At 39.0% G+C, this 26,150-nt stretch overlaps 1 protein-coding gene and 1 pseudogene across 1 annotated transcript; both read right to left on the reverse strand.

Annotated features, from left to right (window-relative positions):
* The window catches only part of LOC109230122, a 25,760-nt pseudogene extending 5,867 nt beyond the window's left edge, over positions 1-19,893 (reverse strand).
* LOC109229249 (glucan endo-1,3-beta-glucosidase 9) lies at positions 19,834-25,191 on the reverse strand. The gene is made up of 2 exons (XM_019394627.1): positions 24,657-25,191; positions 19,834-21,103 (listed from the first exon to the last, which is right to left on the reverse strand). The coding sequence occupies exons 1-2, from the start codon at positions 24,995-24,997 to the stop codon at positions 19,999-20,001; spliced, it is 1,446 nt and encodes a 481-aa protein (XP_019250172.1). The 5' UTR covers positions 24,998-25,191; the 3' UTR covers positions 19,834-19,998.

The raw sequence follows: 26,150 nt of genomic DNA on the forward strand, positions 1-26,150 counted from the left end.
CCCCCCCGGAGTGGGAATTTTAGCACTTAGTGAAGAGTTGAGGGCACTGCCCTCATGTGGTGGCTCCATGGCCTTCCAAGAAGGGCGTTGTATCTCAAGTCCCCTTCGATCACATAAAACTTGGCCTTTCGTATGATTCTGGCGGTATTTACCGGTGACGTTATCTCTCATTTGGTGGTTTCGCATGCCATGTTGAACCCGTTTAAGACTCGAACTGCAGGTACGATCTTGTCTTGTAGACAGAGTTGTTCTACGACCCTCGACCAAATAATGTTGGCCGAGCTACCTGGATCAATCAACACACATTTAATTCTAGTTTTATTCACGAGTACATATATTACCAGCGCATCATTGTGAGGTTGTATGATCCCTTTCGCATCCTCGTCACTGAAAAAAAAATTCCTTCCGGTATGCAGTCTCGAGTTAATTTCTCCCTGGTGATGGACATTCTAGTGCGTTTCAACATTGGCTCATGAGGGATATCGACTCCACCGATAATAATATTAATGACGTGTTGAGGTTCGGTATCTTCTTGTTCCGTCTGCCTGTTAGAATCCCTATTCCTGAAATGATTCTTGGACCGGTCTCTCAAGAACTCTCGAAGGTGCCCATTGTTTAATAGTCGGGCTACTTCTTCTCTCAGTTGTCGACAATCTTCCGTTCTATGACCGTGAGTTCCATGATATTTGCACACCTGGTTGGGTTCCCTTCGAGCTGGATCGGATGGTATAGGTCGAGGCCATTTGGTATCCTTGAGTTGCCCGATAGCTGATACGATGGCGACTGCATCGATATTAAAGTTGTACTCCGATAGCCACGGCGCTTCTTTAGGCCCGATTCTGTCGAAGCTATTTTTGGTCATGAGCCCCCGGTTGCTTCGACCTTGGTCATTTCTCCTTTTGTTTCTTATGGGTTTCCGCCCGGACACATTGCTCCTCCGATCTGTATTATATGGTCGATACTGATCCTTGTTTGATCCTGGTTCACGATCGATGTCTCTCTTGACTCTATTGAGGATTCAGACGGGATAAACAGACTCTAAAAGTGTCGCGACTTGATCATCTTCGATTCTGATTTTCGATTGGTACCAATTGTGTACATCGGCCCAAGTAACGACAGGGTATTCTATCAGATTTTGCTTCAATTGCTGTGAAGCCCCCGAGCTTCGAACATTGAGTCCCTAAGTGAAAGCTTGAATAGCCCAATCATCAGCGACCGGTGGCAGATCCATTTGTTCCGTTTGAAAACGGGACACGAACTCCCTGAGCATCTCGTTATCCTTCTGTTTGACTTTGAAAAGGTCCGATTTCCTGGTTTCGATCTTGACGGCACCAACATGTGCTTTTACGAAAGATTCTTCAAGCATAGCAAATGATTCAACAGAATTAGGAGGTAAGTTGTGATACCATATCATGGCTCCCCCCAAATTTTTTCAGTAGAACAGACTCGATCCCGTCGTCTTCCAAATCGTTCCCTTTGATGGCACATGTATAAGAGGTTACATGCTCATTTGGATCGGTCGTTCCGTTGTACTTAGGTATTTCGAGCATACGAAACTTCTTGGGGATCGGTTTTGAGGCCACGCTTGGAGGAAAAGGTTTTTGCATGAACTTCCTTGAATCTAGTCCCGTCAATATCGGGGGTGCTCATGGGATTTGATCTACCCTAAAATTATAGGTTTCGACCTTTTTGTCGTTCGCTTCAATCTTCTTTTTCCCTGATTCTGTCCGCTTTGTCAGCTCCTCGAGCTTTTTTATAATTTTGGGGTTAGCACCCAACTCTTGTTCATTCGACCTTACTGCAACCAGTTCTGTTCTGCGGGTGACTTCTTGGGGCGGATCGGGTTAACCCCTACTCGGTGCCTGGCTTTTGCTCTGCAACTGAGCTATCGCCACCTGTTGAGCTTGCAGCATTTAGAAGATCATGCGTAGGTTCCGTCTTCTTCGATGTTTTGTGTGTTTTGAGCTGCCGATTGGGCTCCACCACGAACGTTATTTTCAAGGTCGGTAGGTAAGTTCGCGTCGATGGCCACATGCGAATTTACATCAATCGGATCCGCGGTCCGAATTCCAATGGCATCACCGGGTGGACCTACGTTACTGGGTGCCATGCTGTTATTCTCACCTTGATGACCGGACTCGTTGTCGATATGTAGGGGTGCTAATATAGAGTTTATCATTTTTAGCCTAAAATAAAAGACACTTCAAAGAGCAAGTGTAAAGCAGTGTGTGTTATGTAGACTCGTATCAAATAACCACTATTATCCTTAGCCCCACGGTGGGCGTCAAACTGTTTACCCTTAAAATCGGATAACAATTGAATTTATACGCGATTTTAAGGATACGTGATATAACTTCATACAAAGTGAGAAATCAAATTAACGTGGAAGTAAACAACAGAAAGACAAATGCACACTACGCAAATTGAGCAATCTTTAGCCTTGTGAGGCTAATCTCCCTTTAGCTAGAAATGATATTGTGAATGCCAAAGTAAAATGAGCTGTGACAAAGCTAGAAATAACAGTATATTGCTCTTTGATATATGTTACAATGTGTCCTTATGAATTACTCAGTCCTCTCTATATATTGAGGGAGATCTACCTTTTAAGACATTATTTTATAAGAAACACGAGTCCTTGATTTTGAAGATCATTGGCTCCTTTTTGATTAATTCCGTGATTTCTGCCATAATGATTGGTTAATGGCGAGAATTACGGACCCCTGTCAGATGAGTTTAAAAGGTTTTCTTCGAGGTCATTAGAAATAGGACCGGTTATGCCTTCGATGAACTCGAGGGCAAATCTGATGATCTCGATGGCTGGTTTTGACGATGCTTTTGAGTTCGATAGTATCATATTCCGATTTATGATGACCATACTGGATATCAGATCGAACTTCAACATCGAGCTCGGTTTCACCCGTATCTTCGATTTCTACCCAATCATAGGTATGTCGACCCTGTCCTACCGTTTTAGATGCTCGATCGAGCATTGAGCTCGGTTTTACTCGTTTACACAACTCCAAATTAATGATTAGTTCATTGAATAATCCAACCAATCATACAACTTCTGCAACAACATTGTCTATGATCTTATACTCTGCTTCTGCGGAACTTCTTGAAATTGTGTTCTGATGTTTTGATTTCAAGAGATTAAGTCCCCTAGTTTCATCGCAAAGCCGCTTACAGATTTCCTTGTCATTGGATAAGTTTCCCAATCTGCATCACAATATACTGAAAGTTGTCTTGAGTGTTTGCCTGATAGAATGATCCCCAAGCCCGGTGCATTCTTCAAGTACCTTACTACTCTCAAGGGTCTTTCTACATGAGATTTTTTGGGCTTATGCATAAACTGTCTTAGGTTTTTGCACAACATGGGATATATCTGGTCATAGTAAGTAAAGTAACTTCCCTACCAACTTCCGATAAGAAGTAGGATCACGTAACAAGTCATCAGTCTAAGCCTTTTCTTTGTTGCTCTTCAAACTCCACACTGGTGAACCTCTGATTTACCTCCAAAGGTGTACTATCTAGTTTAGGACATGCAAGACCAAGCTCTGCAATCAAATCTAAAGCAAACTTTTTTTGACAAACCACAATCCCATGTTTGCTCCTTGCAGTTTCAAGATCAAGGAAGTATTTCATATCCTCACCGAGTCCTTGATCTTCAAATGTTGTTACAACATGGACTTTGCCTCATGAATCAATGACTATGAGGACCCTGTGATTAGAAGGTCATCCACATACACCAAAATGATCACCTGATCAGACCCAGACTGCTTGGCAAAGAGATAGTAATCATGGTGGCCCTGCTTAAAACCAGCAGCAACAAGGGCTTCACTTAGCTTCATGTTCCACTACATGGAGGCATGTTTCAAACCATATAAGAAGTTCTGTAACTTACAAACTTTCTAGGACTCCCCCTTGCTTACAAGGCTTGGAGGTGGCAACATGTAAACATCCTCCTCCAAGTCAACTTGAAGAAATACATTGAAGACATCTATTTTTTATGTAACTTCCACCCATGCGTTGCAGCTTGAGATAGAATAACCCTAACGATCACCACCTTGACTACAAGGGAGAAGGTCTCTTGGTAGTCAAAATCTTCCTATTGTGTATAGCCTTTGGCTACTAACTTAGCCTTTCTATTTCCCCCTTAGCATTGTACTTGACCTTAAACACCTTCTTGCATCCAATAGCCCTCTTATCTGTTGGTAGATCAACTAGGTTCCAAATCTGATTATCATTCAGAGCCTTCAGTTCCTGATCCATTGCATCAAGCCATTTGGTATCTTGCAAGGCTTCTGCAAGAGATTCTAGCTCCTTAACTGAAGAAAGGTTGCATAGGATCTTATGATAAGATGGTGAGATTGCATCATAAGGCATGTAAGCATATATAAGATATTTAGAGACTACATTAGCCATTAAATTTCCTGTAGTAAATTTAGATGCTCCATAAATAAAGCCATTTAGCCAACCAGGTATTTTAGTGGGTCAAGATGACCTTCTCACAGTGCTAGCATCTGAAGACATAAAAGGAAGAACCTTGTTTGATGTAGTAACACAAGAACCAGCAAAGTCAGGTAGTGTTGATAGTGCTGCAGTAGCAGGTGGATTACCAGAAGATGTATCAGGAATTATTGGTGGAAATTTCTCTAGAACTTCTGATGAAGATGTCTTTGGAATATTTCATGGATATTTCTCAATTAACTTCTGGGGAATTATTCCTACCCAAAGTCATAGGAATAAAGATACCCTCATATGTAACCCCTGGAGTGATCTATGTATTAATCGACCCTCTTATAAAGATACACCCCTGGTCACAAAGAAAGAATGCTTAGTCAGACTATAAAGTTTATACCCTTTTTGAGTAGTGAATATCCCAAATGAACTGATATATCTGCTCTTGCACCAAACTTGTCCCTCCTAGCTATGGGATTGGTAGCATAACACAGACAGTCAAGCACTCTTAGGTGCTGAAGGTTTGGTCTTTTGCCAAAAAATACCTCAAAAAGTGATTCAAAGCTAGGAACGTGCGTCAAACCTTTCAAATCTGTGATCGATCGGAAGAACCACTCCCTAATACAAATGAGATCCATAATGCTATCATTGTATGACCGATACGCTTTCCCTCTTTCTAGCGGCGTTCCTAGTAGACAATGCAGTGGAAGGAATTCTGTTAGTCAAATAAACAACATTCTGGATACAAAATCTCCAAAACCTTAAAGTTATGCAGCCTTGAAACATGATATCTTGCCACTTCAAGGATTTGACGATGCTTCCTTTCTACTAATCCATTGTGTTGTGGGGTATGTACACAAGAGCTTTGATTGATGATGCCTGCATTACAAAATATTTCTATACAATGGGAATTAAAGTACTCTGCACCATTGTCACTGCTGAAAATTTTAATGGTACTATTGGATTGTGTCTTTATAAGCATCAAGAATTCCTTTATTACAACTGAAACATCACTTTTCAGTCTGAACAGAAAAAACCAAACCATCCTACTACAATCATTCACTAAGGTAAGAAAGTATATTTTTTCATCAAAAGTAGGTACCCTATAAGGTTCCCAAACATCTCCATGAATTAGGTCAAACACAACCTTAGTTCTACTACTACTTTGTGGGGAAAAAATCTAGTTTGTTTTGCCATGGGCAAATAAGACAAGAACTACTATTGTTCTTATTAGAATGTTGTACTATGTGCATTTGTTGTAGAGTATTACGAGGGACACGACCCAATCTCCTACGCAAAAGATCTTCATCACCCAGCGGCGTAAGCAAAGTTTTTCGCAAGTGGCGTCAATATTTAAAAAAGTGAATAAATGAACAAAAATAACAGTGATGCTACATTTAAAAAAAGATTCAAATTATATCACTAAAATGCAATACAACTACAATACTATAACTTTCTTCGACGTGTTTTTATTTTTTGAAATGTATTCATAAAGCCTCATATAGTACTATATATTTTTTTAACAAGGCATCACACAACCACCCAAATTTACAGAAATTCCAAGAAACTTAAAATAATTTTTTTACTATGTAGACGTGGTTTCGCCGATTCTTTCTTCTAAATTAAATGAATAATCAGATGTTAAACTTGATTTTGAAATATTAAAAGGTGTGGTCTTCAAGAAAAAGAAAAGGAAAAAAAGTAGTAGCAAACAACTTATAACAGAAAGAGTACACACCACGCTTGAATTATATTAGAAGGCTTTGAAATGCTTATTGCACAATTAATAAATGGAAGTTAGCTTTTAAAAAACATCTATTTGGCGGTTGAGTTTCGGACCACTTACCTCCCACTCAAAATTTGTTACTTAACCACTGGACCAATTTCAACATTTATAGAGCTTATTTAATATATATATATATATATATATATATATATATATATATATATATATATATATATATATATTGAATTTTCTAACGAAGCGGTGTTGGATGGCACCGCTTGCATTAATGTGCATCCGTCTCTGTCATCACCCATGACACTTAAAACTACTGATGGAGACACCTTATTCCTGAGTTTTTAATGCCAATAATAGAGTCCATCCAGCATTTCACCAGTTCCCTTCCTCTTACATTGTGAAGGTCCTGCGTGAGGCAAAAATCACGAAAGAATTCCATGCAACGGTTAAGCTCCTTAGTTAATTTTGACACCGAGAGAAATTTATATCTAAAATCTGGTACACACAATACATTAGATATATTCTCTTGGTCCAACCTACAACTACCAATATGAGCTATAGGGATCTTGTTCCCATTTGGTAAATGAACCTTCCTGGACTCATGGTTGGGCAATTTACAAATTTTTGACAACATCTCGGACTTGGAAACCATATGATTGGTTGCGCATGTGTCAAATATACAATCATGTTCATTACTAGTTATCTTATAAGAACAACAAAGAATACCTGCCATATTTGCAGAGACCTCTGGCACTTTGTCCTTGTTAAGTATCCTAAGGATTTGGTTGTATTGGTTTGGAGTAAAAGTCAAAGGTACAAGTATGTTTTCAGTAGTTCCTTTGTCAACATGAACATCCCATACATGCAACTGGCCATGATTTGAAGCTTGGTGTGCTTATGTCTGCTCATAAGATCTACCACCATGAAATCTAGCACTGCCATGAGATCCATTGCTAATGTTATGTGCAACACCACTAACATATGAAGAACCAACACCATAATGTACATTGTTAGCACTTTGTTTCTTCCTGCCCTTGTAGTCAGCTGGATATCCAATGAGTTGGTAATAGTTTTCTTTGTTATAGCCTTTCATTTTGCAGTGTTTACATTGAACATTATAATTTTTCTTAAACTTCTGCTGAGAACTCATGGCACTCCAAAAAGCTGTTATGACATTTCCTTCTACGATAGACTTCAATCCTATCGTTGAGCCACTAGATGTTCCTTTTTGACTTTCATCTTCGATAATCATAGCATACGCCTAATTCGGTGTTGGTTCAATTGACTTCATCAAAATCTGTCTTCTCCCTTGAGTATAGGAATCATTCAATCCACTCAGATATTTAAGCAACCTTTGCCTGTGCAGATGATCCACATAGTCTTTCGATCTTACACATCCACGATTTGGTAGAGGTGTCATGGCATCATATTCTACCCAGAAGTCATTCAATTTCATGAATTCATGGATACATAATCTATCCCTGAGAAAGTGTTTCATTACTCGATGTCGATGTAATTGAAAAATCCTAATACGATTTACTTTTTCGAACCTTTCTCTAAGGTCTTCCCAAACGAGATGCGCATTAGAAGCATAGACGATTCCACTGAGAAGATTTGGTGAAATATTTTTCAGAATCCACGAGAGGACGATCGCATTACAAGTCTCCTAATCCTCGTGCAACTCCGATTTGAACGAGTTTTTGGTGCATGTTCCGATAATGAACCCTAATTTCCACTTGGCTTGTAACGTGTTTCTTATCAATTTCTATCATAGGCCATAATTCTCGGAACCTATGAGTTGAACCGAAATTAGCACTAAACTTGGAGTATCCAACGGGTGCACAAAAAACGGATGTGTATAATCGATTTTCTCGATTTTTTTATCTCCCATGGATGCAACAGTAAAAATATCTTTAATCACAATTAGCGAAGAAACAAATGTGCAAGGAGAAGATACGAGAGTAGAGGAAACAATCACGAGCAATCAACCACTATGGCTTTGATACCATGTTAAGTGGAATACATGGATGTTTCGAGATACAGGAATAAAGAGGAATCAGAGAAGGATAGAGAGAATTGAAAAATATCTTTGTTGTATTGGAAATGAGTTGTCAATGCTCTATTATATACCGCTTTAGAGAATGTCACTAACCACCAACTAACTAATCTTATAATTAACATTCTAACTACCCTATACAAGTAACTAACTACCCTAACGAGTTGCCACATCATCAGTGCTCTCCACACATTAATTATATAATGGGTGTTAAAATTCATCGGATCCATCAAACGAAAAATAGTAATGTATCATCAGCATATCTGCCAGATCCTTCATCCTCTGTGTAGGATAAAATATGATTATGACAAAATCACCCAAATCCAGTGCAGAATCAGTATATGTAACGACCCGACCGGTCGTTTTGAGCTCTAGCGCGTCGTTCGGTAGTTTGAGGCTATAAGCAGGTTCACTTCGGGTATTATGACTAGTACATATGGTCAGAATTGGAATTTCGACAGTTCAGAGTTGATTTGGAAAGAAAATTCTTATTTCGGAAGCCTTAAGTTGGAAGAATTGATTAAGGTTGGATTTTTGGATAAACGACCTCGGAATCGGGATTTGAAAGTTCCAGCAGGTTTGTATGATAATTTTGGACTTGGGCGTATGTCCGGATGCGTTTCGGCGCCTATCGTGGAAGTTAGCATTTTGGAAGATTTTCATTAATTCAGGGTGGAGGTGTATCTTATGTTATCAATGTCCGTTTGGGATTCTGAGTCTGGGGATAGCTCCGTGTGGTGATTCTGGTATTGGCAACGTGTCCGGAAGTGGATTCGGAGGTCCATAGGTCATTTTGGGGTCATTTGGCGAAAGTTAGGAATTTGAAGATTTTTGAGAAGTTTGACCGGAAGTAGACTTTTTGATATCGGGGTCGGATTCCGATTTTGAAAATTGGAGTAGGTCCGTAGTGTCAAATGTGACTTGTGTGCAAATTTTAAGGTCAATCGGACGTGATTTGATAGGTTTTGGCATCGAATGAAGAAGTTTGAAGTTCTAAAGTTCATAAAGTTTGAATCAAGTGCGATTCATGGTTTAACATTGTTCGATGTGGTTTGTGGCCTCGAGCAGGTTTGCATTATCTTTTGGGACTGGTTGGTGTGATTGGACGGGGTCCCGGGGGCCTCGGATGGATTCCGGGCGGTTAACGGATCGAAATTGGGAGTTGAGGAAGAGCTGAAGCAGCTGAGCACCTAGTGTAACTGCACCTGCGTGAGGAGGGTCGCAAGTGCGGTAGATGGCTCGCAGAAGCGGAAGGTGCCAGGCCGTTGAGAACCGCAGAAGCGAAAATGTTTGCGCACCTGCGATGGCGCAGGTGCGATGCAAGTCGCCGCTGTCACACCTCCTTTCTACACACCCCGAAAGGGGGATATAAAGGGAGTTTTTCCAATTAAAGTGATATTATTCGAAATGGGATTATTTTATTTATTTCAGAGTCGCCACTTGGAATATTTATGGTGTCCCAAGTCACCGGTTTATTTTAAAATCCCAAATCGAGGAAATTTCGACTTTATTTAAAAGTCTGCGAAACCAGAAATTCTAGATAAGAATTCCAGTTTTATCAAACAGAACACAACATGTTAGTTTTCAAGACTAAACTAGACCTATAGCACGTTATTACTTCAAAGAATTCAAAAGTTTAATCCCAAACGATTTCACTACTTAAGATGGAAACCAACCAACTAAAGAACTAAATTATCAAATAAAAATTGGACTCATGAATCAATTACTTCAATCACACAAGCACATACGTATTTATCCAAATGAAAATCTTGGTATCCATGAATTGAACAGCAATGGGATAAAATAAAAAAAAAATAAAAAAAAATAAAAAATCTCACGTCTAACTATTGTAAGCATGGAACTAATTAAAACCAGAGAATTCCAACACAAAACTAAAGTCATTTGAATCCCAACATTCACAAACAAGAGTGAAGAAAAATACTTTAAAAAAAAAATTAATACCCAAAGATAGGAAAGAATCGAACCTTTGTATTAAGAAGAATATCCAAATCGAATCTTTAACAAAGCAGCTGATAGATGGAATCAAAATCCAAAAATTGATAATGGAACTTGAAAAGAAAAACGATCTGGACTGCGATTTTGACCGGAGAATCTCGAACCAATTTCATTCTGTCTTTCCTCATTTTCAACTGGACGAACCAAAGGTCCAGCCTTTTTATCAATTGCACAACATGAAAAAATGAGTTCTGCAAACGTTTTCAATTGCAAAACGTTATCAGGAAAGGCAAGTTGGATTTTTAGAATTTCTGTGATCGTGTAGGGTAGTGTTATTTGTAGGAGATTGTTAGCAAAGTGCATGTGAATTATTGGCTCTTTTTTTTATCATGTGATAATTTTTTATTGGCTCTTTTTTTTATTTTTCCTGATAATTACTAAAAATAATCTACTCCTATTAAATAAATAAATAAAAAGCAAGGTAAAATTACTACACTCAATATTTATTTTTCAAAAACCTCTCACTTAAAATTAAACTAAGCTAAATAAAATTACATCATCATTTTTTTTGTTGAAACTCTTCTTTCTTTGTAAAATGAAAATAAAACTAATACTCTAAAAATATGTAACCCTTTTTTTTGTAATTTCAAATTTATCTAAAATAAACCTATAAAAAGGTGAAATAAACTAAAATATTAAAATTAAACTTGAAATCTATTTAAATACTAAAAAGTGAGTGAAAAAATCAAATATGGTCAAAAATTAGGTGCTCACAGTCGCAGAAGCGGAAAGAGCTGCAGATGCGGAAGAGGAAGCCGCAGAAGCGGAAGCGCGGATGCGGCCAAGGAGCCGCAGGTGCGGAAAGTCGCTGGGGCAGTGAGGTTTCTTTAAAACGGGACTTGGCCCATTTTTCTCCCATTTTTCATTTGGTTTGGACGATTTTGGAGAGCTTCAAGGGGAGATTTTCATCAAGAAACTCAAGGTAAGTGAACCCTACCTATTATAAGTCAAATACATAGTTTGTATAAGGATTTAAACATGGAGATAAGTATAAATTGTGGGGTTTTTGGTAGAAGACCTAGAATTTGGAATTTTGGATTTTGACCATGAATTCGGGCATGGAATTGGAAATAAATTATATATTTGAGTTCATGGAGTTATGGGTAAAGTTAATTTTTTAAAATATTTGGAATCCGGGAACGTGGTCCCGAGGGTGATTTTATCGACTTTCCGAGCGGAGTTGGCAATTGTTGTAAATTGAATTGTTATGAGTATTAGAGTATATTTTCATTGGTTTGCGCATTGTTTGGCTAGTTTTGGAGCGTTGGGCATCGAATTGAGGTGTTAGAGCGACGTTGGAGCCAGTTATGGAACTTCGGAGCGAGGTAAGTCTCCATTCTAACCTTGTAAGAGGGAATTAACCCCATAGGTGAACTAAATTATTATGTGCTTCTATTTGTGGGAGTTACGCACGCATGAGGTGACGAGAGTCCACACATAGCTACTAGCTGTGCCTATGTTTGGGTAGTTTTAGGCTTACATCATGCCTCGTCGATACTGTTATTTATTTATGTTTATTGTTTTCCTTGAGAGGGAGCGAGATTGAGTTTGCTTATTAAATATTTTGAAAGGAGCTGAAATTGAGGGAAAGTTGGGATGTTAAAAGTTTTCATTTGAACTTCGTATTTTGAAAACTTAAGAAATATATGAGTGATCGCGTCGCAAGTATGATCCGCGAGCGGGGTAGTTCCTTAAATTTATATTTGACCGTGTCGCATGTATGAACCGTGAGCGGGGTAATTTCTTAAATTTATATTTGACCGCGTCTCATGTATGATTCGCGAGCGGGATAATAGATGCATCTATGGTTGCATTGTTCGACCCTCGATAGTGCACAGTTTACATTTATGTTGGATCGGGCCGAACGTCCTCGGTGGAATTCGTGTGTGATAATAGAACTGGAAGTCCCTTTTATAATTGGTATGAATTCATTATTTGTGCGGTCATATGTTTTTAACGAAAGGAAGTGATTTAGGTTCTTAAATATGGTGAAGACTTGTTCAGTTATTTCTTGTTCTGAGTCTTATTGTTGTATATCATGATTTATTAGAATTTCATATTATCATATTATTGGACCACTAGTAAGTGTCGGAGTCGACCTCTCGTCACTACTTCTTCGAGGTTAGATTGGATACTTACTGGGTACGCGTTGTTTTCGTACTCATACTACACTTGCTGTACATTTTATTGTACAGGCACATGTGTGTTCGGTGGCCTTACGGGCGCAGCTGAGCCGTTGATACAGGGACTTAGGTGAGCTGCATCTTATGAGACGATCCGCAGCCAGCAGAGTCTCCTTCAGAGTACTTGTATTTTCTTACCTGTCCAAATTTGTATTCCGGACAATTATTGTATTTTATTTTTATTCCTAGTAAATTCTCATGCACTTGTGACACTGGATTCTGGGATGATTATGGGATATTCAGTACTGGAATTGGAGAACATTTTTAATTGTTATGTAAAGTTCACCTTTTACTAGTTAAATTGAAAGAAATTTATGATTTTGAATATATTAAAATGAGAACTTAATTAACTATTTGGTGTTGGCTTGCCTGACAGTCGTGTCCGGCGCCATCACGACCTTTAATGGATTTTGGGTCATACAACATGGTATCAGAGCACTAGATTCACTTAGGTCTCACGATTCATGAGCAAGTCTAGTAGAGTCTTCCGGATCAGTATAGAGACGTCTATATTTATGTTCGAGAGGCTACAAGGCTGTTAGGAGCACTTTCCTTCTTGATTCCTCATTGTGCGATTTGATTCCTCTGAGGCTTATGCCTTTATTTCTTTCCTATTCAATCTTATGCGACGTGAAGCGCTTGCTATCAATTTGGAACCAAGGAATCGTAATGGTACTACATATGTGGTGCAGGATGTTTCTCCCTGCGTATTTTATTGGGCTATTGTCGCCGCCTTGCGAAAGGTCGTCCTGACATTTCAGTTCAATATCGGTACTACCTAAAGTTTGAAATATGGCATTGAATGTTATTATGGTTCGTGCATTGCTATCGCACAGTGTGGTGTAATGGTAGGATGCTTGTCTATGCGTCGAAGCAGTGAATAACTTGGAAGGATGTTTACTCAGTGCAAGATTCAGAGATTTAGTATTTTATTTCCAGTGGGGGAAAGGCAATTGGACTATGAATGTTCAAGATTGGGTTGATGAGGTAACGTGACTTGGTATTTTCGAGTGTGGTGGAATTTTCATCTGTGATGTGGTTTCATCGTCTTTGATTGAATGTGTTAAGTTCGTCGGTGTTATGGTCTTCATCAATTTGCCTTCGGGGCAGAGTAGTGTGAGATGGTGCCGGAGAAGCGGTTGTCAAAGATAGCGGAGTGTAGAAATTTCGGAATTTAAATGGGTATTTCTAATGTTGATGGCTCGAGGAAGATGATCTTTGGAGGGGTTTAAAGTTGGTAGGATTGATTGGTTCAAGTGCTACAGAGATGGATTTTGACTTAAGGCAACAACTGGGCAGCGAAGGATGAGGAAGGACATGTGGGAGGTGTCTTGCGGTGGATAAACTTTTAGAAGGCCAAGAGTGAGAAATAGGGGTCTAATGGTTGCTTAAAGGAGTGAGTTTGACCAAAGTGGGAGAGTGGCAGAGTAGCATATGGGTTTTGTGGTAGGATGACTACACACCTTGAGAAAAGCTTAGAGTGATTTGGGATTCATGGTGGACAGTGGCCAGGTCTATGGACTTAATTTGGAATAGTGGTTATAATACGTCGGGAGATTGGATACGACAGAAAAGAGTTGCTTGATACGAAAAAGGATACAGCACGACTTTAGATTGGAATATACTGTCGCACCTTTGGTTGATGTCCATGAGGAGTGAACGAACTTGTACAATTGGTGGATGAGCATGGGCTCAGGATGGATTACTGATTTTGTAGAAATTGTACCAAGTGCAGCGGCGTTGGAAGATGTCGAAATGTAAATTTTCACATGTGGGTTACCTCCTATGAACAGGTCAGCGGTCGCGTGGTTGACGAAGCTTCTGTGAAGAATTTTTATGGCTGCCCGGTAAGAGGTCAAATATGTAAATATGACTAGTGATTCAGAGTGTTCATGAAATGTTAATAGAAGGAATTTTGAGGAATTTGGCGGATTGATTGCACGGTTGTCTACTTGTGAGGTTTCTGGTTATCGGCATATTGGTGGGTTATTACGAATAAGGAAAGAAAACAACAGTGGTAATTTGAGCAAAGGATTGAGGAATGTGTGTTATATTGGGCTTTATCGGTTCATGTTCAGGTTTTGGGAGGACTTAGGATTTATGCTTCGTGCGGAAGGTGATTTACAAGAAAGGTGCTGGTTGTCTCTTTGAGAGGGTGTTCATGTGCTAGCAAAGCCTTGGAGTGGATTATATTCGGGACCAAGTCAGAGTGAGTGACTCTCAACAACGGTCCTAGTGAATTCAAAAGTTAAAATGCGGTGCCTAAGGATTTCAAGCCCACGGTATGGTTAAGAATCGAGCTTTTGCAGCAGATTATGAAAAGGGGCTTGGGGTGTTCTATGATATCTTCAGCTTGCAGTGTAGCATTTGGAGGAATGAGAGAAAATGACTTCGGATTTGTAGAGGAAATATCAGAATGGGTGTACCAGTTGAGGATGCGAATATGCGCACAAGGAGGGTATGAGATGGTTCGTGGGATTTGAGACAGCATGGTCTCGTGATATGATGTCACTCAGGATGAGTGCGGATTTAGGTTTGTGATGTTTTGAATGAAGCTATTATTATTCCTAAGCCAAGTCCAGAGTAAATTAAAAGAAGTCGGATCGGTTAGCAATGGTTGGATTGGCATGATCGTGGCAATGATCAGTTCCTTCAGTGTGTTAAGTTCATGTGCTTTGTGGCGGTACGTGCGAGGCTTGATGACCGCTGTAATCGATTATATCTGGAGCCATTTGAGTGTTATGGCCTATTATGTGTAGATGGATCCCGGAAGTGTTATGGTGGTTTAGACCACCACTTGAGGTTGGTATTTTCTGCACGTGCTGCAATGGTTCTCTTGAAATGAGTAAAAGGTTTCTATATGATGAAGTTTTACCCTATTAGTGGTTCAGGAGTTATGATGAAATTCTTGTACTGTTGCGCATTGGCATGATTTAGGTGCAGTGGGCAGCATGGAAATTTGAAAGTTGAGGTCAAGGTTGCAGTTTGGTATTGTCAAGAATAGCACGAGCTCAGACGAGCGAGAAAGGATTCAGATGGTTAGAATAAGCTGGTGTTGTCTTTAGTGGCACATGAGATCGGTGTCGGGTGTGAGAGGCTTTCCATACTGATTGTAGATTCTTGAATTGCTTTACAGCGTTTGTGTGGCCGGTAGTATAGATGTGCAGACTCGTTATCTGGTGCGAAAGGTCGGGGAAATGTGTCCCACCGAAAGATTGTATAAGTGTGACAGGTAGTCACTTAATTGATTAAAGATTGAAACCAAGTACAGATATTTTGGTACTATCGTTGATGTGAGAATTTATGCCTGAAGGGCGCTTGGTTCATCTGGTTGTGGACTAGGGAAGTTCGTTTCGGATTTGACGGTTGTTCTTGTGCGTCATGGAAAAAAGGGTTATAGTGAGCCCTTGAAAGGTTAATAGCCTAGTGCGGTACGATCAGAATCAGTTTGAGTCCGTGGATAGATCTAAATGTGAATGTGGGCTCTATATCGAGCCGGATGTGTTCATTTCAGCATAGCGCTCCTTATGGAGGAGTATTTGGACGTTGGATGTTGTTTCGTCGTTGGCTATTTCATGTAATATTATGTTGTGCCGTGTGAGTTTTGAAATGACTTGATAAATTTCATATGTGTTGAGGTTCCGCGTAGCGATAGTGTTATGTGAGCAGGATGGCTCTCGAGATGCAGATCATATATCGAACCTTAGTCGTGCTTGAGTTTTGTAGCGTATGGCGCTATCTATCTCCCCAGGAATTTCGTTATGCACTTCGCGTGCTTGTGGTGAGATTCGAGTATTTCACAGGTATGAGCATTTTAGCTCGGTAAGTAATTCCTTTATAGATTATTATGTGTGGATCGGGTGGCACACTGCCACGGGTATATGGTTGGATCGGGTTGCACGCCGCAACACTGTGATGTTAGTTAACAGTTTCCCATATCTATTCTTGCGTGTTTTGTTTCCCATGTCTAATTAGTTACGTGGGTTGAGTAGTTCTTTCCAGAGTTTGTTTTCCTTATGTATCACATTCGAGTTGGTAGCTTGTTGGCACATTGTGGCATCATATGAGACTATTGGTCGTGTCTGAGGTAGCTTAGTGCCTGAGCAGCTCATACTAGGTGAGACGAGATTATTGGATCTGGGATCAGTACAATCGGATTATATGAAACATATTAAAGAGCAAAAATCGTTATTTGGTTCATAATGAGGTAATGGTTCCTGTCAGGAGGAGAAACTCAGCGAATTGTTGACTCGACAGTTGGTTATGAATTTCTACACATCTCTTCTGTCGTGGTGGTATTGCAAGAGTTGGAACAAGATTTATATATGTCATGAGGTGCATTGTGAGCATCAGATTCATGAAATTTTGGCTATTGTTATCAGAGGATATGATTATGGTCATGTGAGTTATGTAGTGCATAGTGTGGATTCAACAAAGGTATGCAATCATGTATTGGTGCATCGCATAGAGATTGATACGGTGTTCGTATGATGGAACCGGGCCTGACGGAGAATTCCGGATGTTGGAATTGGGCTCTAATGCCTATTTGGCTAAGAAAAAGGAAAATCTTCAGATTAGCTTAGGCAAATGTGCTCAACTGAGTTGTGGTAGCACGGGTAAGTGCACGAGGTGTTAAACAGTGATTTCAGACAACTTCAGAGCAGTCCTTAGCACGTTCGAGGACGAACGTATGTTTAAGTGGGAGAGAATGTAATGACCCGATCGGTCGTTTTGAGCTCTAGCGCGTTGTTCAGCGGTTTGAGGCCATGAGAAGCTTCACTTCGGGTATTATGACTTGTACGCGTGGTCGGAATTGGAATTTGGAAGTTCAGATTTGATTTGGAAAGAAAATTCTCATTTCGGAAGCCTTAAGTTTGAAGAATTGAACTAAGGTTTGATTTTTTGGTAAATGAGCTCGGAATCGGGATTTGAAAGTTCCAACAGGTTCGTATGATGATTTTGGACTTGGGCGTATGTCCAGATCGGGTTTTGGATGACCCAAGAGCGTTTCGGCGCCTATTGTGGAAGTTAGCATTTTGGAAGAATTTTATGAATTCGGGGTGGAGGTATATTTTATGTTATCAATGTCCGTTTGGGATTCCAGGTATGGGGATAGTTCCGTGTGGTGGGGTATTGGCAGCGCGTCCGGAAGTGGATTTGGAGGTCCGTAGGTCATTTTGGGGTCATTTGGCGAAAGTTAGGAATTTGAAGGTTTTTGAGAAGTCTGACAGGAAGTGGACTTTTTGATATCGGGTTCGGATTCCGATTCGTAGGTCCGTAATGTCAAATGTGACTTGTATGCAAAATTTGAGGTCAATCGGACGTGATTTGATAGGTTTCGGCATCGAATGAAGAAGTTTGAAGTTCTAAAGTTCATAAAGTTTGAATTCAAGTGAGGTTCATGGTTTTAGCGTTGTTCGATGTGATTTGTGGCCTCGAGCAGGTCCGCATTATGTTTTGGGACTGGTTGGTGCGATTAGAAGGGGTCGCGGGGGCCTCGGGTGGAATCCGGGCGGTTAACGGATCGAAATTGGGAGTTGAGGAAGAGCTAAAGCAGCTGGGCACCTGGTGTAATCGCACCTGCGTGAGGAAGGCCGTAGGTGCGAGCCCCCAGGTGCGGGAGATGGCTCGCAGAAGCGGAAAGTGCCAGGCCGCTGAGAATCGCAGAAGCGGAAATGTTTGCTTAGATTGAGTTTGCTTATTAAATATTTTGAAAGGAGTTAAAATTGAGGAAAAGTTGGGATCTTAAAAGTTTTCATTTGAATTTCGTATTTTGGAAAGAATGGAAGAATACTGTAATAACTTAAGAAATCTATGTGTGACCGCGTCACAAGTATGATTTGCGAGCGGGGTAGTTCCTTAAATTTATATTTGACCGCGTCGCATGTATGATCTGTGAGCGGGGTAATTCCTTAAATTTATATTTGACTGCGTCGCATGTATGATTCGGGAGCGGGATAATAGATGCATCTATGGTTCGTGCCGTTCGACCCTCGACAGTGCACAATTTACATTTATGTTGGATCGGGCCGAACGTCCTCGGTGGAATTCGTGTGTGATAATAGAACTGGAAGTCCCTTTTATAATTGGTATGAATTCATTGTTTGTGCGATCATATGTTTTAACGAAAGGAAGTGATTTAGGTTCTTAAATATGGTGAAGACTTGTTCAGTTATTTCTTGTTCTGAGTCTTATTGTTGTATATCATGATTTATTAGAATTTCATATTATCATATTATTGGACCACTAGTAAGTGTCGGAGTCGACCTCTCGTCACTACTTCTTCGAGGTTAGACTGGATACTTACTGGGTACGCGTTGTTTTGGTACTCATACTACACTTGCTGTATATTTTATTGTACAGGCACATGTGTGTTCAGTGGCCTTACGGGCGCAGCTGCGCCGTTGATATAGGGACTTAGGTGAGCTGCATCTTATGAGACGATCCGCAGCCAGCAGAGTCTCCTTCAGAGTACTTGTATTTTCTTACGTGTCCAAATTTGTATTTCGGACAGTTATTGTATTTTATTTTAATTCCTAATAAATGCTCATGCACTTGTGACACCAGGTTCTGGGATGATTATGGGATATTCAGTACTGGAATTGGAAAACATTTTAATTGTTCAGTAAAGTTCACCTTTTACTAGTTAAATTAAAAGAAATTTATGATTTCGAATATATCAAAATTAGAACTTAATTAACTGATGTTGGCTTGACTGACAGTGATGTCCGGCACCATCACGACTTTTAACGGATTTTGAATCGTGACAATATATATGGGTAATAAATGGATACGAAAGAATCTGCTATGTCGTCGGCCATGCATCAAGGAATGAGCAGAATTCGATGTGGTGAAAAGTCGTGTCTTGACAATGAAGGAGAGGGATGTGCAACATGAGATTGATAGGTCACTTGTACCACACTCAAACAGTGCAAGACTCCAAATATTAGGTGGGCAAGAGTAATTCTCATTTCGCACTAGTGCTTGCTTTCTAAGCCAGCACTACTAGTGCCCAAAATCTGTTAGTTTTGCCGGATTTATGTCTCTATGAACTAAACGCCGAACTCCATGCAAATAATTTTGAACCATTGGAGAAAGGATGTGTGCTCTTCCTCACTTTTTATGATATCTGCAAGAGAAGCTCCATCCTGAAGTATAAAATGCACTATAGAACACAAGAAGACCTTGGTGCCTCACACAATGTCCTTAATACTGTTAGTTGGAATGTGAATAGGTCTCTGAACAACAATTTTTTAACTCTGACCAAGAAGGATGCTAGTGAAAATGCAACATCCAATCCATATTAATCTGGTTTAAACTTCAAACCATAAACCTCCGTACGTATAAGATGAGCCTTAATGAAAGCAACAAAGAAGAGATTAGGAGAAAATTATACATCCTCAAAAATCAAGAATCAAAACCACAGGCCTCATCGACATAATTCTACAAAATGCAACAAAAGTTTGCAGGAGTGCTGAATTGAACAAGTCGGAATTTTTTTTTACAGTGGATTCCCCTTTCCATGCAAAAAGATTTTAAGTCCATCAAAATCCTCCACCAACCAGCCATAACAAAATGGTTGCTGCGCTGATCCTCCAATGGGAAATAAAGAAACTCGCTGAACTGGATGTGCGTAGTTGAACTATAAATCTGCAAGTACCCACTGAGGGATCAACTGTAGTAATCAAGCCCAACCCACCAAAGTCGCAACTATCGGCCCTTTGATCATGTTGTTGATAATAGCTATTAAGTGCATAAGAAATATTTCCAGGCCAGCTGAGGTTAAAACAAGAAGCTCCAGGTGACAGAGCACTGCAGTCAGCAGCAGAACATGCCTCCAAAGCCCGTGTAGTTGCGTTGGACAAGTTTTGGTTGTTATTCACAACACACCATTTGGACGAAAGGTACTGGACATTTTGGGCATTTACCAGTTTTCTTGAGCCTTGCCCCAAATCAAGTTGGTACTTGGCCTGACCATCAAATGTAAACACACCCCAGTATCTTTCAAAATTTCCAGTGGCGATGCTTCTATTATCTTCATCCAAAAGGCTAAGGATATAGGTCTCGATTGGTGGTTCTTTAGGCCTTAACGGTGTTCCTGATCTGCTATGAAGATGTTCCAGGAATTTTTTCATGAAAACCTGAGCATTGGATGAGGTAGCACTGGCAGCTCCATCCGTTGGCCAACCAATCTGCCCAATGACTATATCCATCTTATCAGAGCCAGCAGAGGATAAAGCTGAAACAAGGGTATCATAACTCAAGTCAAAGCTGTTCTTGTAGGTTCTGCGACTGTCCTTATGAGGGCGAGCAGTTTCTTTGAAGAGAGCAAAATCGAGGGAAATGTTCTTGTTATTATGATAACTTAGGAAGGGTGAAATGTTAACAAAGAAAGGAGATTGATGCTTAGTAAGAAATTTGAGGAGTTCAGACATTGTTCTATTTACATCTGCTCTGAAATGTCCCTTTGATGGTAGACCAGATTCTGACTGGAAGGCATCAAAACTGCACGGAACAACTAGCTTCACCCTGCCAGCCAGCTTAGCTTTGGTCAATGCTGTTTGGATATTCTCAGCTGCTCCAACAACAAAAGGAAAGAACTGGTCACCATAAACGTGATTGAATGGTTCATCCCCAATGGCGATATACCTTACAAAATGAAGTGTGTAAACATATAAAGTGAAATGTTCAACAGAAATATCCTCATTCAATTTTTCAAAGGAAATTATGGCAACAGATATGGAATGCTATTTGGAAAAAAAAAAACAGTTACAGTTTCTTCCTCAAGGACAAAAAACCAACATTACACAATGTCAAAAGATTGAATTCTAGTCTTATTTGCAACGAAAAGACCCTTTTATTTGTCAGCCCCTTGCTTTTGAGGTTGGGTTATATGTACTTCAATAGGCCACATGACCAATCAAGTCATCACTCCCTTCTTCAGGGTTTGCTTTCCTACGATGATTTATCGATTGCAATAAAATTTATAAACAAGATCTTGCAAACATTATTTTATGTAGTAGGTAAAATCAACGAAACCCCTACGTTTGCCAGCACGACAACAAGCACGGGGTAAGTCAACTGAATGACCAAAGCAGCAATTGCTTCCAATTGTGGCCTTCACTACCAATTATCACCAGCCTCTACACAGAACAAGCATCAACCAGATTAACGTCATCTAACTTCATGAGCACATAACTCACAGTTTGGGGCTTGAAGCATTTTCCTCTGTCGAGGGAGCTTCTGAACACTACTAAAAAGCTAATTCTCTCTTCCACCTATTAAACTTGTGTGGCAATGAGATTTAGCAAAACTCCTCCAGCATTAGCTAAATCTCTAATTGAGTGAATTGTCTTCACCACAAATGGTTGCACAGAAGTCAGCAGAATGCGTATTGGTACTGGTAGAGCTTGATAATCTTTAGCATCTACTAGTTGAAGCTTGAAATTTTTTGGAGGTTTCATTAGTCTAGGATTCTGGTGATTTCCATATTTGACATGCTCTTGAATTAAGTTTCTCACAACAAGATTGCTAACATTTAGGGGTCGTTTGGTTCGAAGACAAGTTCTACCGGGATTATAATACAGGGATTAGCAATACAAAAATTAGTAATATGGGATAATTTCTTTTTTGGGTGTTTGGTTCATTGCACTAAAAAGTAATGAGTTTACAATTATACCTTTGGATGCTTGACCTTCATAGGCTTCTAGGAAAAAGACAAAGGTAGTTTTGTTCTTTTGGTGTTTTATCCATGCACATGTTTTACATGGATAAGCATTCTATTAATTTATTTGCCATATAAAGGTTATACATGGATAAATATATTAAATAATACACCAATTGGTGCATTGAATTATACCAGGAGTCGTTGTACATGATTCAAAATACAAATCAAACATTGGATAAAGCAATACCAAATTATATACCATGATTATTTCATGTATTCCGTCAAATCAAAAGAAGTCCTTAGTACTTTGTGAAGGATTAACAAGCCATAAGACGAAAAGGAGATTGGGAAAGAAGTTGTATGCAAAAAGTAAAGAAGCAAGTATTTTTGTACGTGTTGGTATCACAAGTCTAAGGAGCAAATTTATGAAGGTGAAAATCATATGGCAACAGCGAAATAATAGCTGAGTCAATTACGACATTCTGGTGGACAAACTCTTGACTGCACTATCATTTGAAGTTAAGAGTGTCAACACTTGTTATCTTCCCTGACACATAGTAAAAATCATTAAGAATTAAGACACACCATGACATAGGCATATTACGGAAAGAGATCATACCAGATCACATGCATGAACAAATAACAGCAATCGAGAATATGAACAGAACAGAAAATGGAATCAAAGGCAAAAGAAGGGATGCCTCTAACAACTATTTGCTTATGTCTGGACCACTAAATGGCATCCTGCATAACATAAAACTTTTTGCCTTTCAGCAGCCATTAAGGTCTCTCCTTATTTATTACAAAGTTAACTTATAAGTCCTCTCAAGATTAGAAAACATAGATGATCTTTTTGACATTGCAGTTAAAGAAAGCATTTCAAGATACCTAGCCACAAGTGATTCTCTCCCCACCCCAACCCCAAGGTCCCCGCCAGAAAAAATAACAAGTTCTAGAAAAGGAAAAGAGACAAATGAAGAAACACTAAAGCTTTATGGATTCTATACCATGCGGAAAGAGATCTTTGCCATCTACAATGTGGAAATTTACAGAAAGAAAATGCAATGGCAATTTCCAACCTTCTTTATTCACAGAAAAAGTCCATGTTTATCTACAGCCAATACATTATGACAAATTGACAACATACTTTTAGATTCATCCACCTAAATAATAAGGCGACATATAATGATCCTTTGCTATTTGTTAGTGTAACAGCCCAGCCTGCTAGTGATATTGTCCGACTTTAGGCCTAGGCCTTCACGGGTTTAAAACACGTCACTAGGGTCTAAGGCTTGTTAACTTATATACCCAACATCCCTCTTATGTTTTGCCGATACGGGACTCTGTCTAAAGTCTGAGGTGTTACATACACCCCCTCTTATGGACTCAGCGTTCTCGCCGAGGTTTGCCCCACCGCATGGGATTTGCCTAAACTCAGTTGAACTCTGACCCACCATCGACAAGGCTGACACAAGAGTGGCTCTGATACCATTTGTAACAGCCCAGCCCGCTAGTGATATTGTCCGCTCTAGGCCTAGGCCCTCACAGGTTTAAAACGCGTCACTAGGGTCTAAGGCTTGTTAACTTATATACCCAGCATCCCTCTTATGTTTTGCCGATGTGGGACTCTGTCTAAAGTGTGAGGTATTTCAGTTAGTAAGCATCATTTTGACTGTACAAAGTTAATAACATAGCTGCAACATCGTTTGGACATTTGGACATGCTGTATTAGTGTTTTGGTGGAACGTGGCTGAGTCTTGAAGCAACCTGCTCAAGTGTAATAAACTTACTATTGAAGTGGGAATTTTGTCTAATGCAAAATGATTGATTGATGCCAGTAAAGGCAAAACTTCTTGCCTCAAAGAATTCCACTTAATTTACTTAAGTTCACGTGCCATCTCTCGAAGGCATAGAGAGATAACATTCTATAGAAGGACCAGAAAAGTATGGAAGGATCACACACTTGTTGCAACTATATAGAAACTTGTGCCCGAAAGAACATATTTACCAAATTCTCACCTCAACTCACAGTAAGATACTAGAAACGGCATTTAAGGATGAAATGAGAAACTAAAGTAGCAGGAACCAGGAAGAGCAACTAATTACTTGTAATAGCATAAAGACTCCCTCCAATGCAATTTATACGATACTCTTTCCGTATGAAAAGATCCCAAAATCTTTGACACCACTCCATTAAATAATATTGCTCTTTAGAATTTTCACAACTTTCAGATATTTGAATTCATTAACGGTAAACAAAGAACTCAAATTCATTCAACTATTCCAATTGTGAACTTAGATGGGTTTTTTTCTCTTATCAAACTAATTTTTCAATTACTATTTTAAACTGTCTTTACACTACCACTAACACAGTACACAGGTCAAATAACATACTCAGTATCACTAAAACATCTTCATATATATATATATATATATATATATATATATATATATATATATATATATATATATATATATATATATATATATACACACACAATTTAAAAGAAAATAAAGTGGGTAATGAGATTGTACTCTATTCGGAGTCCATCAGAAAAGTAGCGGGCGAGATTGTCATGGACCCAACTCTGAGCAACCTTGAAAGAGGAATTCAAGCTGCGAAGCATGGAATTGGGAACGCCCACAGTCACATCAATGTTTGAACCAGAGAGTGACTCCAGGACTTCCGGGTTGGTGTCGAAGAGCTTTACTTTAGTTATACCGTTGGACTTAAGGAGCTCCACCACTTTGGATGGAGGCAAAGGGTGTGAAGCTGCCGTGCCCCAGTTCACCCCAATGGCTTCAATTCTAGGACTAACTGAGCTTGAAATGGCTAAGAAAAGAATCAGAATCCATGGAAGGTTTTCAGAAGCCATTGTAGAGAAGCGAGAAGGTGCTGCAGTGGCGCAGCTAGAACAACAGTGTGACACTATGGAGTCAGTAGGCAGCCTTCTTTCTATAATCTGTTTGAATAAAACGATAAGTGGAAATAACTTTCATCAATTTTGAATTCTATTGAGAATTTTGGTCTGGGCTCGGCATAAATGGGCATCCCTTGTGGTTAGTCAATATATTGGTGCAAACACATCTAATTCATACGGATGTTTACATACACACATTTATTGTAGGATGTTTGGTTTAGATTGATTTTTTCCTAAAATCAAATTCGATTTTTTAAATATTGGTATTAAATTAAATTAATTAAGTCGATTTTTTATCTACTCGGTTTATGTCGGTTTGATTTTTTGATTTTTTTGGTTATTTATCGATTTTTTCTTAAATATGAGATATACATTACCAAACACATATTTCGACGATTGTATTTTTAACTTAACACTATCAAATCAATTGCTCTTTGAAATATCTATCATTTACCAAGACATATTGATGATAATTGAATCATATATTGATGAATAATTTAAGGACTTAATTAAAAATAGATTATTTTTTTTTATAATGAAATAGATTCTTATATTTAGCAAAAGAAAACTAACAATCAAACTAGAATGTAAAGGTAAAGAACTAGATTATTATAATAGCAAAGAACTAAACTAAAGGTGCAAACAATTAACATGTACCATAAAATTTTAGAAACTTCGTATAAGAATATACATATATATATAGGTGTAATAAAAAAAATTAAATAGCTACTTCTATAGTCAGTGTGGTTCGATTATTTCCAGCTTTTTTTTAAAAAAACCAAAATCAACCAAATTTGATCGATTTTTAAAATTTAAAACCAAAACTAAACAAAACCAAAAGCATCGACTTTTTGGTTCGATTTTCGGTTTGGTTCGATTTTTGGCACGCACCTATACAAGTAATATTTACCAAAGGTGACTGTCTAATTGATTGATTTGCCTTATTTTTGGTGAATATTTAAATTAAGATTAAATTACTTAATTTGATATATGTATAATTTATCCTTTTCTACTTTTCACCAGTCTCATGTTATATGTATTTGTTTAACATATTGTATGATATTTTTGCGATCTCAACTCAATTTGTTTCAAAATGTTGTTCAAAACT

Source organism: Nicotiana attenuata, chromosome 7 (genome assembly GCF_001879085.1).
Source record: "Nicotiana attenuata strain UT chromosome 7, NIATTr2, whole genome shotgun sequence".
Lineage (NCBI taxonomy): Eukaryota > Viridiplantae > Streptophyta > Magnoliopsida > Solanales > Solanaceae > Nicotiana > Nicotiana attenuata.

Coding starts and splice junctions, on each gene's coding strand:
- LOC109229249 (XM_019394627.1), bottom strand. CDS start 24,997: ATGGCTTCTGAAAACCTTCCATGGATTCTGATTCTTTTCTTAGCCATT. Junction 21,104..24,656: donor TCTGATGGACTCCGAATAGA/GTACAATCTCAT, acceptor TCATTTTGTAAG/GTATATCGCCATTGGGGATG.